The sequence below is a fragment of the Rhamphochromis longiceps genome, linkage group LG15, assembly GCF_057381845.1.
Source record: "Rhamphochromis longiceps isolate RC_006_pf linkage group LG15, R_longiceps_female_GT1.1, whole genome shotgun sequence".
Taxonomy (NCBI): domain Eukaryota; kingdom Metazoa; phylum Chordata; class Actinopteri; order Cichliformes; family Cichlidae; genus Rhamphochromis; species Rhamphochromis longiceps.
The window spans coordinates 10,265,648-10,278,275 of record NC_140571.1 but is presented as its reverse complement, the minus strand read 5'-3'; the positions used below and the strand labels follow the sequence as shown (position 1 = coordinate 10,278,275).

The 12,628-nt window shown below is 39.5% G+C and overlaps 1 protein-coding gene across 1 annotated transcript; it reads left to right on the top strand.

Moving 5' to 3' along the window:
• The first annotated feature begins 2,120 nt into the window (after window positions 1–2,120).
• On the top strand, window positions 2,121–2,882 carry LOC146652131 (uncharacterized). The gene is made up of 2 exons (XM_085382103.1): window positions 2,121–2,163; window positions 2,260–2,882. Exons 1-2 carry the CDS (start codon window positions 2,121–2,123, stop codon window positions 2,880–2,882), a joined length of 666 nt encoding a protein of 221 aa, XP_085238229.1.
• The last annotated feature ends 9,746 nt before the right edge of the window (window positions 2,883–12,628 follow it).

Genomic DNA, 12,628 nt, shown 5'->3' with positions numbered 1-12,628 from the left:
TCAAAACCATCATAGCCAACCATACATTACAGAGCATCACAAGTGGTATATACAACCCTGAAATTAGACACAGTTTCTAAAGGTTACCTGCTGAAATCTCGAAAAGGTTAAACAAACAGCACAAAGTAAAAATTCGATGAAAAGAGACACTTTCCATACTGATAAAAATACCATTCTTGACTATTCAAAAGTGCCGTCTACCACAGTCGAATTTGATTCCTGATAACTGCTGTCACATTTAATATCAGACGTCTGAGACGGGTCTCGCTCTCATGGCATTTGAAAGTTAAACGTTTGTTTTACAGCTGATTTGAAATTAAAGTGTTGGGATTAAAGCAGAAACGAGCTAAGGCCAGTAAGTGGTGTGACTTTCAGAAACAGTTTAAACAGTTTGAAATTACTAGAAGGTTTCATTAAGGAATCAGCAGAATTTAGAATTATTTCTAATGCAGGATTTTCAGGTGACTCAGGAGGTTTTACTCTCGGTGAGATGTGCTAGCACAAAGCACGCACTCTGTTCAGTGTTTTAGTCTGGTTTAATAATGAAGCAAAACAACAAACATATAGTAATCCCCATAGCCATGTTGTGTTCCTTAATTCCTAGAAATTGGCTCTTTTTTGTTGTTTTTTTTTTTTTTTTTTTTTATCTCAGATGTTCTGTTTTTAGCATTTCTTTCTCAGATTTGATGGCACCTGCTGATTGAATAAATACTTGTTTTCTCAACACTTAATGTTCCTGTGTCTACATACCCTCTGGCTACCTGCAGCATGGGAACACTCAGAGACTGAACAAGACATAGGCACCAATACACTTACGAAAAGAAAAAAAAAAGCCCACGCTGTTTCTTCTGCAGGTAAGTGACAACCTGCTGCTTACACAGCTTTTACACAACAGCGTTTACACAACCTGGATCACAGGGAAACATATTGATTTTAATAAATGTAAAAATTACCTAAGTTCTCACACTCCTAACAATTTTGACAGAAATGGCTGAGCCGATGAGTCACAATTATTTAGTGACTTTGTGTTTTTTCTAAAATGCTGAACTAAAATGAGCTGCATGAACATTTCTGAGGCCACTGCTGCTAACACTAAAGTGAATCAAACTCCCTGCAGAAGCACACTGTATTTGACAGCCTATTTCACCGTGTGTGGCTGCTTTTGAGCAGAATGAAGTGCTGAATTAATGTTTTATGAGCGTGTCTTCGTGACCCTCCTCTCCCCCTGCCTGTAATGTAAAAGGGGATGCAGCTTCCCATACATTATCTATACAGAGTCTTCAGCTCTGGTCTCCTGCTTCTCCTGATTGTTGAAAGAAAACAAGGCTGCCGCCATCATGAAAACACTCATGAGCAGGTGTAAAATAGGAGGTCAGTTTTTTCCTCTTATTTATGATGTTTGTGTTGTCAGTTTTATATGAGAAGACTAAATATATAAAACTGTTACTACTGCTAAAACATTAATAGTATTATTTTTGTTTGTTTACTTTAAGCACATAAGTACATGCAATATTAATTAAATGACTCACATCCCAGCCATTGCCGACTTTTTTGTCACAATGAAAGAACCAAGCTCAGCTTTTTATTTTTACTGCCATCACTACTTAGAAATGGCTGTCTGTTAGCATGGTTATGTTTTTTATATATCAGTATGATATATGACCCTGATGGGTCATAGGGTACCAGGAGTACAGTGGCTACATTGGTAGTCCTGAAGTAAGCTTGCATAAGCCCTGATGAAGGCCATCAGAGTTGGCCTTCCTGAGGTGGAATCTCATGGAACACTCATGGGGTGGAATTCTGGTAGTTCTTATGACATCACTGCTATTGCACAGTTACAGTGCAGGTTTAAATGTTACAACTGAAACATATTTTTGACTCCAGCAACAAGCAGATACACACACAGCTGAACTAGGACATTTTCATAGAGCAGTTTCTTTGAAAAAGAGGTGAGTTTTGGGGGAACTGCTTTATAAGTGAAACTTACTTTTGACGCTGTAACTTTGATAGCTGATGGTAGATATTTACAGTGAGATTTTTGAGCATGCCCAACAGTACAGATGGGAAATGTACTGCTTAACTTGAATAACTTATGTCTTTGTGGGATCTTTAAAGCTCAGATGACGGAACAAGGAGATGGGGCCCATGCTCAGCCTAATGAGGGTAAGAACTTGATCTGTTATTGTACAAAAGAAACATAATGCAGTGTTGAAGTTTCTTTTGATTAGCTGTGACTTTGCTAACTGAACTTTCATGTAGAGCAACCACTCTTGGCTGAAGATGGTAACTGGGGAGATATGGACAACTTCTTTGAAAATGGTGTGGAATATGTTATAATGTTTGCACCACGTATCTTTGAAGTTGCGAGACTTTGGGAGCCAGAGCAGCTTAACAACAACAATGGTGATCACATCAATCAGAATAATTTCTTCAACATTCATTTTGAAATTGATGACAACAACTCTGATGATGGAAATGATGGCAATAATGCTGGCAATAATGCTGATGATGAAAATGACCACAATAACAGAGATACTGAAAATGACCACAATTATTGCAATTATAATTTTGCCGATGATGATCAAAATGCTGACAGCAGCAACGATGAAGAAGAACGCAATGAAGCTCATCAAGATGAAAATGACCTTGCTGCTGCTGAGGTTGACTATGAAGTCAACCCGGATGAAGGAGAAGCAGCGGAGGATCTGCTTCCTGGAGGATTTGGGAGACAGTTTAGAGAGGAAGACAGTGATGATGAGAAAAGTCATGCCAGCGAACAGTTCCACTGGTGGGATGAATTTGCTGACAGCGCCTCTGAAGAACAAGACTCCCTACTTGAAGGCAATAAAGAAAGCGATGAGGGTGATGAAGACGAGAGGTGAATCCAAAAGTGACATGCCAACCGTCACTCAGAGTGACTGAATGGAACCTCTTTAATAAAAATGCATCTTCTACTCAGTTGTCCTTTGATTAAATACGAGCACTGCAACACACTTGTTTTTAAAAAGATATAAAACTGCTTTTGTAAAACCAAATTACTCTTGCAGAATAGACGTACCAAGGTATGGCAGTATTCTGATTCTGATATTTAAACACAATCAATGTGCCATCCTACCAAAACAACTTAACACATAAACTTTAAAAGTGTAACAAGATGCTGAAAAATAGTGCTAAAACATCAGTCCTCAACCACAACATTTACTGTAATCCAGATGCTGATATTTTTTTAGATGTGACATTGACAGGATAGGTTAGAGTGTGATGCAGAGTCCACAGACTACTAAATGTTTAACATGTACAAGGGAAACCAGCAACATGACGAGATACTATGAACATCTCAGGAGCAAAAGGTAAACGGACTGGTACTTATGCAGCACTTTACTACTCTATTTGAGCACTCAAAGCCCTTTTTTTTACTACATTCACACTAAAAGGGCCAACTCTGTATGTAGTAACATGCCCAAGGATACTTTGATTACAGGACTCAAGGGGTCAAACCAGCAATCTTCCAAATGTTGGATGACCTCTTCTACTTCCTGATCCACAGTAACTGGGCGGTTACTGGTTATTTTAGTGGCGGTAGAGAGGATGGCATGACATGACAAGAGGTAACAAGAGGATGGCAAGACATGACAAGAGGTAACAAGGAAAGCAGAGACAGTATGGGAACTAAACACAGCTGAAAACAATCACGATAAACCGCTACCAAAACAAAACAGGAAGTTAGCCACAGCTAATCAGGAGAGCAAGAAAGAGCTTGACACAAAGGAAGACAGGTATTGGACAGAAGAACGATAGACAAGTACAGAGAGAAAACAGAAGGAACCGAAAGGGAACACAGAGGGAACTAAGTAAATAGAACAAATAGAAACAATAATGGAACGAAATTGCTATAAGAAATAAGGGGCTCACAACAACTTGGGAAAGAAATCAAAACAGGAATAATAGTAATAACAAAACTGTGAGGGACCAAGCAGCCAAGGCATAGAGGACACAGGCAAAAAAAAGATATCTTCAAAAAGGGTTTTCTTTATTTCAACCCTCAAAAAGTTCAAAAAATGACAAAGTTTTATTAGTTTTAATCTTTTAACTTTATGCATCAAGCAAAAATTTAATTATATGCAACATTCTCTGACTGGAAGAAATTTGTTTAACATTTAAACCTATTTTCTGCACATTCCAGCACATAAAATAAAACATTTTTTTGTGTTTACACTCAGTCTTTCAAATAAATGCAAGTGAAACACAGCAGAAAATAAATAAAATCAAAGACTCAGCGGTCCTGTTGCTCTATTTTCACCTGTATAGCAGGCAGATGTTTGCCCTGGTGCAGGTGTGCCGCTGCGGTCAGTGGAAGAATCCGTGAGTTTGTCTGTGAATTTCCCATTACGTGGTAGCGCACTGGGTGCTTCCTCGGAAGTTAAGGTTTTTTTTTAGCTGTAAAAAGAAGTTTTCTTCCCACGCAGTGAACAGTGGACACTAATGTTTTTGTCACTTTTTACAGAATCAAACTCAAAGTAAGGTCAGTACTTCCACGCTTTAAACGTTGCACGCTCATACTCTCTCCTGCACTCGATAGATTATCCATTGTTGATCTGCACACAGCTGTTGTCACAAACGTCGCACTCGCTTACGTCACTGTCATGAGACACGGTTTTAGTAATGCAGTAACGCGGCGTGCTTACGGGAAAGTAACAGTAATCTAATTACCTTTTTTTGCAATAGTAATCCCCTACATTACTCGTTACTTCAAAAAAGTAATCGGATTACAGTAACGTGTTACTTGTACTGCCCATCTCTGTTGTTGACAGACATTAACATTAACATCAGGTTGTTTTTGTTGTAATGATGTATGTTTCGGTGCAAAAACCTGTCATTGCCAAAATCTCAGTTTTTCTTTGCAAAGTAAAACTTTGTTAGTTTAGTAATATTGAAAAATCTTAAAAATAAACACACTGGTTGGTCTAAACAGTGTAAGAATGTTGAATGTTCACAGTTTTGCTTAATCATTTTAGGATCTGGATAATTTCATTATAAAGTTGTTAAACTTATTGCATAATTTCTCTTCTGGAGGAAGAAGAATTATATGCAGAACTAGCTGTTGACTGATTTTCATGGTGAGGGTGTGCAGGAGGTGCTATGATGAGGCAACATAATGACATTGGATGAGCCCATTAGAAACATGGGTTTTGCAAGTGATTATATTTTCAGATCAGCATTGCGTGAGGCGCATGTGGTTGTTATTCAAGGCCATGAAAAATTTGTAATTAAGATGTATTTGGTACAATTTAATAATCTAACTGTAAAACGTGTGTCTGTATGACTGTCCTCTGTTTTTCTTAGTGACTCATCATCCAATCTACTTTACTGTAGGAGGCCAAGAAAGTACAGTGTTAAGAACAAAGTCATTTGGCTGAGTAGGTGGCTTACTTTCAATGATGACATCATGATCCTTCACCATTAGGACCCACTGACAGAGCATTCACAAGAGCTGACTGACTGCAGCTTATTCTGTACTCAAACTGTAACTAAATGTATTATTACCCTCCACCTTCTTTTCCCTCAATGTCAAGTTGTTTTGGATGCTATCTCGGGAATTGGTTCTGCCACTACTTCTTTTAAAAGCACAGTGGTAAATGGAAGCGTGATGAAGGTAGGGGCCTGATTTCAGTACACAGTTACACAGTGCTTTACAGTTTGAATAAAACCACACATTGAAGATAAGTAAACATGTTCCAGCATAGAGACAAAGTCAAATGGGTGAAAGACTGAGAAAAATGGACCTATAAAAACGAGTTTTTAGTAGTCTTTGAAAAACACCACAGATTTAGATGGCTTGATAGGCAGAGACAAGTTGTTACAAAGTTTAGGCACTTCATCCTCAAAAGCTTGATTGCCTCTGGATTTAATACTAAAGAGGGAAACAGTTAAGAGTTAAGAGAGGCTAACTGCTGGAATAAGGTCTCTGCTATATATGCAGGAGCCTGACCATCGAGCTTTTTATGTTTTTATTAAAATTTTTAAATGGATAAAGAATTTAATTGGGCAGTGAAGAGAAGAACGAAGAGGAGTGATGTATGAGTGTCAGCTAGTTTTTAGATGGGCCATCTCTTCGAGATGGAAGAAAGTTAAAGCATATATACTCAAGATTCAAATTAGAGGTTGGATTTTTGCAGTGTTTCTTAGACGAAAGAAACAAGATTGGATGAACTTTGAGATGTGAAATGTGCATTTCAAATGCTGGTCAAAAAATATACCAACGTTCTTGGCAGATTTGATATTAAGCCGATGTAATGACCCCCCACCCCCCCACCCCAAAGAAGCTGTCGGGGTGAAAAAGAAGAAGCTTAGTTTTGCCAGGTTTGATTCTGTATTCAGCTGTTGTATTATAGTTAATTCCTCTTATTATACTTAATTATACTCTGTTATTCTGGCAGCTTTTTTTCTGCATTGCTGATAAAAACAAGAGTGTGGATGCTGATTTAGTAATTGGCAAAAATGAATAAAATAACATGGAGATCATTTATCCGAATTTCAGGAGCAGGCTCACACTTCATGCATCCCCTTTCCATTCTCTGTTGATATATGACCCCCCTGCACTATAAGCAGTTTGTTCTCATTTTCATGCCCCAACCTCCCTTGGGCAAACATGGGGATCTGCCCTGTCCGGAAGCCATCTCCAGTCCACTTAGAGACCTTTTCTAAATCGTAGACTCAACTCATTTTCATGCCATTATCTACTAGAAATGCTGTGAGAAATAAATGAGGATGTGGTCTCAGCCAGTGAAGCGTCTTACTAAGAAAATGTGAGATAATTGCTGTTAGATCCTCCTTCTTCTTTCAGCAGTTCTTAGAGCTCACCACAGCAGATAATATGCCTTCATCTCACCCTGTAACTAGTATTCTCCTCTGTCACACCAACCCTCTGCATGACCCCTTTCATTCATTCATTCATTCATTCATTCATTCATTCATTCATTTCTTTAAGTAGTCTTTAGGAATAGTTCTAGGACGTTTAAAGCTGTTGTTGAATGTGGGCTGACTTTTGTTTTGTTAGTCTGTCTGCCTTTTGATGCCGCTTATTGGTTCTTGCAATTGGGCTACCAGCTGATAGTGACACAGTGTAGAGTGAGGATATGGACATTTATTTTTATTGTACAGAAGGGTGACATAAATGGTAAAGGGGAAAACTGCTTCCAGGACAGAAACAACCACATTATTCTGCTAACACAACTTCAGTTCTTTGCAAGCATTTGTGCAGACAGCATGCTAACGCTAAGCTAGCCAAGATCCCCAAGTGCTCAGCGAATGCCGACCCCAGCAGCCAGACCCTTAATATCAGGTAACAAACAGATGAACAGTCAGGCTGTAGCCTCTCTTTAACATGCTGCATTCCTTTTAAGAAAAGTTTTCGGTGTAATGTCTGTGAAGGTTCTCAGTCATCCAGGTCATCATAGTGTAAGGAGCTTGGAAACAAAAGCGTCCGGACTTCTTTAAGTTTCCTTGAAGACGTTTCACATCTCATTTGAGAAGCTTCTTCAGTTCTAAGAGCAATTGGTGCAGAGTCCCAGATTTTAAGCCCTATGGGAGTGTCCCCAAGAGAGCCATGGACCCCTTTTGGTCCTACCTAATCACACGAGGCAAAGTGTGGAAACGGGTGTAGTCACAAGCAGCCAAGGTTTCGGGTGAACCCATTGTGAAACCTAGCCCCACCCTATCATGCGATTTACTGAGGTGAAATTGTCCATGTTCTGTTTAAAATGTGTAATAATTACTTTTTTGAGTAATGACTCCAACACTGATCTCAAAGAAGAGGGGAAATACCTCAACAAACATGAAACATTTGACACACAGCATGCAATTAATTTGCATTAATGTAATTTCTTTATTGCTGCTTAGAGATTGTGGTGACTCTCAAAACAGAGCCAATGAGAAACCAATGACAATCCATAAGAGAATCAATAAGGAATTGAATCGATAAGTGATATCAATAATGGAGTTTTTGGAATCTCTGTCATGCTAAAAAATGAAGCTGTTGCCAGTAGGAACTTTTATAGATGGTATTGCGTGGTGGATCCAAATCTGACAGTACTTTTCTGAGTTCATAATTCCATCAATAGTGACAAGCTCTCCAACACTGCTGGCTGCCCCAAGCCATGACAGAGCCTGCACCATGTTTTGCAGAAAACTGTTATATGTCTCGCCTGACCTCCTTCAAACATGGTTTGAATTAAAAATGTGGATAAATCACTCTCTGAGGCCCGTTGCCACTCATTTTTCAAACATTAAACCAAAGAAATGAAAACAAATTATGTATTTTTGTGACAAGCTGCTGTTAACAAAGTGGCTAAAGATACAATTTAAAATTGGTTCTTTGCTAAGTTGTCTGCTTAACACCGGTTCATCCCCTGAAATAGGTAAAATTCTTGAATTATTCATAGGTCAGTGTTAACTGTCTTAGTAAGCAAAAGAAACATTTCTCTGAAAATGGTCAGGTACAAGGACTGGACCGATAATGGGTAAAAAAAAGAAGGAAAAAAAAGCAATTGGCTTTGTTTTATGATTGTTAGAGCATTGAAATGAAATCAGTTAGCGGCACTTGGTGTGTCTTGTCCACTTTTTCTTATGTTCTTGGGGCATAGCAGGACATTGTCATGACTCACATTTGGAGAGTTTTATGTAATCAAGTGTCAAATAATTATGTATTGTGAATAAAAATGTTTAATCACACATTCACAGTATGAATGTGCTTTATCAAATGGCAGTGTTTTTCACACTGAATTGCAGCAGCTGCATTAGCAGCAATGATTTCTCTGCAGACAAAGAAATGAATATTGTGCTAATGTCATTGTAGGTGAAAAAAACTTGTATCACTTATACTAAGGACTTGGAGATCTAAAAGATATTACACTAACCAAAGTGCATTAAGGGGTTGCTGCATGGGGGTATACGGCACAAAGTACAGGAGATATTCTGACACTTTTGTAAATACAGAAAACAAAATATTGTAGTTAAAAGGGAATAAATAAGTTTGGGGTCAAAATACACTTCATCCCACACTACACATGCATTGAATACATATGAGTTCACACTATCCAGCCCTCTTCACTCAGGTGCCCTGATAGTAAACAAGGTCATGGTCTGTCATGCATGTGCGTCCCACACATGAGCACAGCTTTTGTGGCCAACGTAAAATCAATAAAACGCTGAATCTGATTTTATTGTTCTCCACAACATCCAGTCAACCCCACCTAAAAACAAAAATAAAACATAATCAAATTGGAGGTATGAGGTTTTCACATCATTTAATAATAACAGCTTCACTTACTGATGCTCTACAGTAAATCTGCACCCGATATCAGTTTCCTCATTGCATAGTAACATGTGTTTGTCATGACATTTGTTGTTTGGGGATCCATTACTATTACTGTGATTTCATTATACAATATATTATATTACACAGAATTGTGTTTCTTGCTGACAGGCATGGGTAAAACGATAACAGAAACAATATCATTTCACAATATCACCAATTTATTACCCATTACCTTCGTGCCTCTCCAAGAGTGGCTCCACAGTGTCTACGCAATACAGTGACAACATTTATTTCTTTTGTTTTTACAAATCGCCTGGCTCTATGGACATAGATGTGCATAGAGACAAGTTTGACTAGATATGCCACTATTTTTGGACAGGTAGTTGTTGGAAGAAGTGTAGTAAAAGATCAGAAATGTCCCTGAACATTTTTGTGGCTACATAAACAGGATTTTGTCCAGTAGTTGAAGGTGAAAAGCTGGTTGAGTTTGGTTGTGAATGAAACAAATGTAGTTAAGTTGTGTAATACAAAGCTGTCAGGACCTGATATGTGTATGCTGCTAATAACAAACAACAGATACATGTATCTGGCTCATTGTTTATTCATTATTGTTCCAAGGAAAAGAAAAAGAAAAGGATCTAATCAAAACACTGCAACACAATAGTTCATGGAGAAAGGAGGTCTGCCGCTCTGGATTTTATTCATGAGGCACACTGGAACCTGTGTGTGTCTGATGCTGCAGATTACCCTCTGACAGGTCTGCAGCCCTGGGAACAGAACAACAACAGGGACTGCACGATATCAACAAAACATGCTTCCAACAAACTGTTACCTACTTACACGGCAATGTCCTGATAGAAGGAAAACTATTACATATCTGATATTTTACATTCTAATATATCGTTTAAAAACAGTGTTTCAGAAGCCTCTTTTTATTTGTTGCCTGCTAATGACAATACTCTGCGGAAATTTTTAAGAAGTGGTTGTCTCCCAAATGTCATTATTCTAAAAAAATCATTTATCCGCCTGCATTATCTTCTTTGCTTTTGTTTATTCCCCTTATGCCTTTACAAAAACCGAATAATGAAACGAATTTCTGCAACAAGGAGGTGCAGTGTCGTGTTTTAAGTTGTTTCTCATATTTTCAGTTGTTACATTTTTACAACAGTCATTTGCTAAGTCACTCCACCGGCTAATAACCTACAGTAATTACTTGAAGTGCCAATAAAGCCAAGGGAGCATCCAACTGGTAGAACTTCAGTATTCAGTTGTGACCTGCTTGTAAACAAGCCCCTGAAGAAGCCCACCTCACCCCACCCCGTTAGAGTGAATGAGCTGGAGTATGGACGGGTGTTCCCCATAATGCTCATGTGCCACCATAACAGCCTTTCCCATACAGTGCAGCAAATGTTGGCATGACAGAGTTGCAAATAATGCAGACCTACAGTACAGTTCTTGGTAATATTTGGTATGACCACATTTATTTTTCAACACAGTTTGAGCTCTCTCATGCAAGCTTTCTTGTCATTTCTTGGAGTAAAAGAGTCTCTAGGCTTCTTGAAGTACATTTAAAGCTCTTCTTTGGATGTTGGCTGCCTTTTGAATTGAATTGAATTGAATTGATATACCTTTATTAGTCCCACAAGGGGAAATTTCATAAGGCTGCCGACCTATTGCACGCAATGGCGGCGCCATCTTACCCTCTGACCATACATACATTACACAAAACATCACATGGGGAAGACAGGTCAGAGAGGTATAACAATGGAAAATACACCACATGAGGAAAGATAAGGAGAAAAAAATAACTCCCCCCAGACTGAGCTCCAACAGGGAGATCAGTTTGAGAACAGAAAAAAACACCTCTGCACATAGCCCATGAAAAAACTCTTAATACACCAAAGAATCACATGACAAGCAACAGGGGTGGGTAAAGGGTGAGAGACAGCTGAATTAGACAGTACATCCGAGCCTGCGTGCGCTGGTCTCCTTGATCCACCGTCAGCATCAGAAGGGAATAAGCGTCGAAGGCGTTTGGAAAGGGAGGGGGGATGAGTGTGTGCATATCAGTGTATATGTATGTGTGTGCGTGTCCAGAGTTCAGCTGAGACAGTGTCCTTCGCCCTGCTAGCCTAAGTAAACAGTCTTCCAGCCAACCCAGGTGGCCTTGCATGGAATGGGAAGGAACAGACTAAACACAGTCGTTACCAGGGTGTTGTTGTTCAGCTCCAGCCTTGAGACCGCAGCTGGCGCCAAAGGGGTATCCGCATGAAGTGATGGTGGTTTTTACTTTAGTGCGAACAGCTATGAATTTCAAAGCAGTTCTACAGTCCAACACTGGTCTCTCAATCTCCCGTTGGAGAGCCACGAGCTTCGCCATACTTGCATTCTGTGATGCTGTTATTTCTTGTGCTCAAGGAGCCAATTCTGAGAACTCATGGCAGTGTGCCTCCCCGAAATGTCATCCAATTTGCGCCCAGAGATGTTATTCCGAGCTAGCCCTTCCGAGATGTATCCAGTCTGCAGTCAGAGATCTTATTCTGAGTATTCACAGCAGCCGTAGCCTCTCCAAGATCTTATTCGTGCTGCACTCAATGAGCCCATTTTGAGAAACTCACGCCTCTCCCATCGTTCCAATCCCAGCAGGCAGCCTTGTGGGGGTTTGAACAGCCGGTTCCGCTTTCTTAATTCTTCAATAAGTCAGGGCCAAGCCAGCTCCGATCCGCCAGAACCCTGTTACCATGTTTCCGAATAGGTAGATATCTTCAGCACTCAGGCTCACCCAAGCCCAAACTTCTTGTTGAGAAAGGGGTGTCAATTGCATTTAGGGACCAGTTGATCCAATCCATAATTCCTCTTTTAGGTTTTAGAGAACAGACTGTGAGAGAATGTTCCAGGGAAAAGTAATACAAAAAACACGAGACTAGACAAGGACATAAGAGGCTAAGCAGGGAAGCTAAGGGAGAGGAGGAGGAGGAGAGGAGAAAAGTGCGACCGCCTTCGTCTAGCTCTCTGTTAAGATGATCCCACACTGCTTCAATAATGTTGAGTTCCAGGCTCTGGGGAGGCCGATTCCCAATAACTGAATCTGTTGAGGTTTTTTTTATCCAGGTATGCCTTTGCTGTATTGCCAATGTGTTTGGGATCATTGTAATGCTAAATAATGAAGCCATTGCCAATGTCCAGATGGCATTGCATGGTGGATCAATATCTGACGGCGCTTTCCCTTTCTGTGCTTTGAAAGATCCCCAACACTACTGTCTGAAATCCAGCCCCAAACCATTAGAAGTGATGGATCAAAAATATTTTTTC